The sequence below is a fragment of the Myotis davidii genome, unplaced genomic scaffold (genome assembly GCF_000327345.1).
Source record: "Myotis davidii unplaced genomic scaffold, ASM32734v1 scaffold1312, whole genome shotgun sequence".
NCBI lineage: Eukaryota > Metazoa > Chordata > Mammalia > Chiroptera > Vespertilionidae > Myotis > Myotis davidii.
This window is the reverse complement of record NW_006284000.1, coordinates 79,473-81,908: the sequence shown is the minus strand read 5'-3', so window position 1 is coordinate 81,908 and position 2,436 is coordinate 79,473. Positions and strand designations below refer to the sequence as shown.

Here is a 2,436-nt window from a genome sequence, read left to right as displayed (position 1 = left end):
AGTGGCTGGGGAGAATACAGACTGGTGCAGCCACTATGGAGAACAGTATGGAGTTTCCTCAAAAAATTAAAAATGAAACTTCCATTTGACCCAGTAATCCCATTTCTGGGAATGTTTCCCAAGAAAACAGAAACACCAATCAGAAAGAATATATGCACTCCTATGTTCATAGCAGCACAATTTATAATAGCTAATATTAGGAAACAGCCTAAGTGCCCATCAGCAGACAAGTGGATTAGAAAACTGTGGTACATCTACACAATGAAATTTTACGCTGCTGTAAAAAAGAAAGAATTCGTATCATTGCAACAGCATGGATGGAACTAGAGAGCATTATGCTAAGCAAAATAAGCCAGTCAGAGAAAGAGAAATATCACATGATCTCACTCATTTGTGGGATATAATGAACAACATAAACTGATGAAAAAAAAAAAAAGAACCAGAGATATAGAAGCATCGAACAGACTGTCCAACCTATGAGGGAAGGCAGGCGTGAGGCAGTAAGAGATCAACCAAAGGATTTGTACTCACGCATTTTTGTAAAACCAATGGACATAGACAGTAGGGGGTGAGGGCTTGTGCTTGGGTGAGGGGGTGGCAGATAGAAGTCAATGGGGGGTGGGGAAGGAGACTCATGTAATACTTTAAACAATAAAGAATTAAAGAAAATGAAATTTAAGGCATATGATACTTTAAAATAATATCAATCAGAGAAAGGAGAAATATGTACATATATGTATGGTTTAATGTACAAAGGTTCATATTTGTAAGCCTAAAAAGATGTTATATATTTTAAATACAACTAAGGATAATTTTATTTTAAAAAAAGATTACTAATGTGTAAAAGTCAAGATGAACACAGTTCCTCTGAAATAAGAGCAACATATATATTTTCTAACTGAGACCAAGGCTAATGGTTAAGGAATCAAAGAGTAAATTCAGTGGGAGCCTTCCTAGGACGTCACTTACTATATACCCAGGTTGTCCAGTGTGTTGGCATGAGGTACTCTATCAGTGAAGTGCTCTGGGAGCAATGCATGACCTTACCACACTGTGTTTAGGGACATCTGACATGGCTCTGCTGGAGAGTGTGTACTTCTCAGAGTCAGCTTTGGTTTTCCTGACTCCTTTCCACCATTTCTTGTATTGCTCCCGGACCTGCAGAGGCAAAGCATGCTCTGAGTCACCTCACTGAGTGGAATGAGAGTGGAAAGAGTCCTGGGTGGAAGGTGGACAGTGGTACCTGCTGGCTGAGGAGACAGTACACCAGGAAGATGAAGACGCCCTGCAGGCTGTTGATGATGGTGAAGAGATAGGCCATGGCGTGAGCAGCTGGACCCACCTGCAGGATTCCCAGACACCACGTGCAGCCCAAGATGAAGAGCTGAGCTATCGCTTTAAATGTCAGCATCCTGGAGAGGAGGAGAAGAGAGGCCCATATGCACCCAGAACAACAGAATCAATACTGTTCTCATCTCTACCCCATGAATGCTCCTGCCTTGCCCTATGGGTGATGAGTTCTTAGACTGCATTGTATCAGCTTTGACCTTTACTGTCAATGATTCTCCACAATAGAAATGCTACTTGGGTCCAGGATGGCATTTGGATTAAATTGAATTATGTAAGTTTCATAATGTAAGTTTCAAAAAAAAATCTGTAATGCTTCATGGTGATGCTTAATTTTATTCAGCCAACATTGCTGAGTCTGTACTATGTATTAGGAAGTGCTGGGCCTGGGCATTAAAAGTAACAGAGGCAAGATTTTTATTTTCATAAAGGTCACAGGCTATTCCAATGACTAATACAGCGGAATAATGACATGCAAAATTTAGAAAGGATACTGGAGAGGGGTGAGAGGGAGCCTGAACTGAGAGTGAGTATGAAAGTGTAGACTGGGTTGTGGGAGGAGTTATAGATTTTTAAGGGCACACAGTTTCTTTGTACATTTGTTGTAGGACTGCTGACAAAAGTCCAAAGAATGTTTATCAACAAATGTCAATTATTCCTTTTGCTGAGGGAGTTACAAGGAGATTAGACACAGAACATTGTGGCTGGGAAGTCAGCAGCCCACCACTGAATCCAAGCTGGCTGCCATTAGAGGACAGCTGCATCTCTTTACTCTGAGTTCCCTCTGAAGACCCTGAGAAAGGATATCAGGGCTGCTGAGGCACATGGATTTGCTCTTGGTACCACACATGTCTGTGGGGTTGTCACCCTCTTCTCCATTTTACCTTGTATTCTTGAGGGTGGACACATCACTGTTGAGTGAAGAGAGTTTGCTTTTCAAAATGCAGAGGGTCATCAGAAAGAAAGCTAGATTGACCTTCAGGAAAACACACAAGTTTTAGTGAATTAAATTTTAGTTTGTTATCTGTAGTCTAGCCCATCCAACAGAAATTCCACATTTAAGAAATTTTCATATTTAGTCACAGTGTT

General features: G+C 40.9%; 1 protein-coding gene across 1 annotated transcript; it reads right to left on the bottom strand.

Annotated features, from left to right (window-relative positions):
- Positions 1 to 1,042: 1,042 nt before the first annotated feature.
- Positions 1,043 to 2,375, bottom strand: LOC107181370 (adhesion G protein-coupled receptor E2-like; the record flags this gene model as incomplete). The annotated part of the gene is made up of 3 exons (XM_015568086.1): positions 2,232 to 2,375; positions 1,244 to 1,412; positions 1,043 to 1,158 (listed from the first exon to the last, which is right to left on the bottom strand). Coding segments are annotated over exons 1-3 (356 nt in total), but the record flags the coding sequence as incomplete, so codon positions are not given.
- Between the last annotated feature and the right edge of the window lie 61 nt (positions 2,376 to 2,436).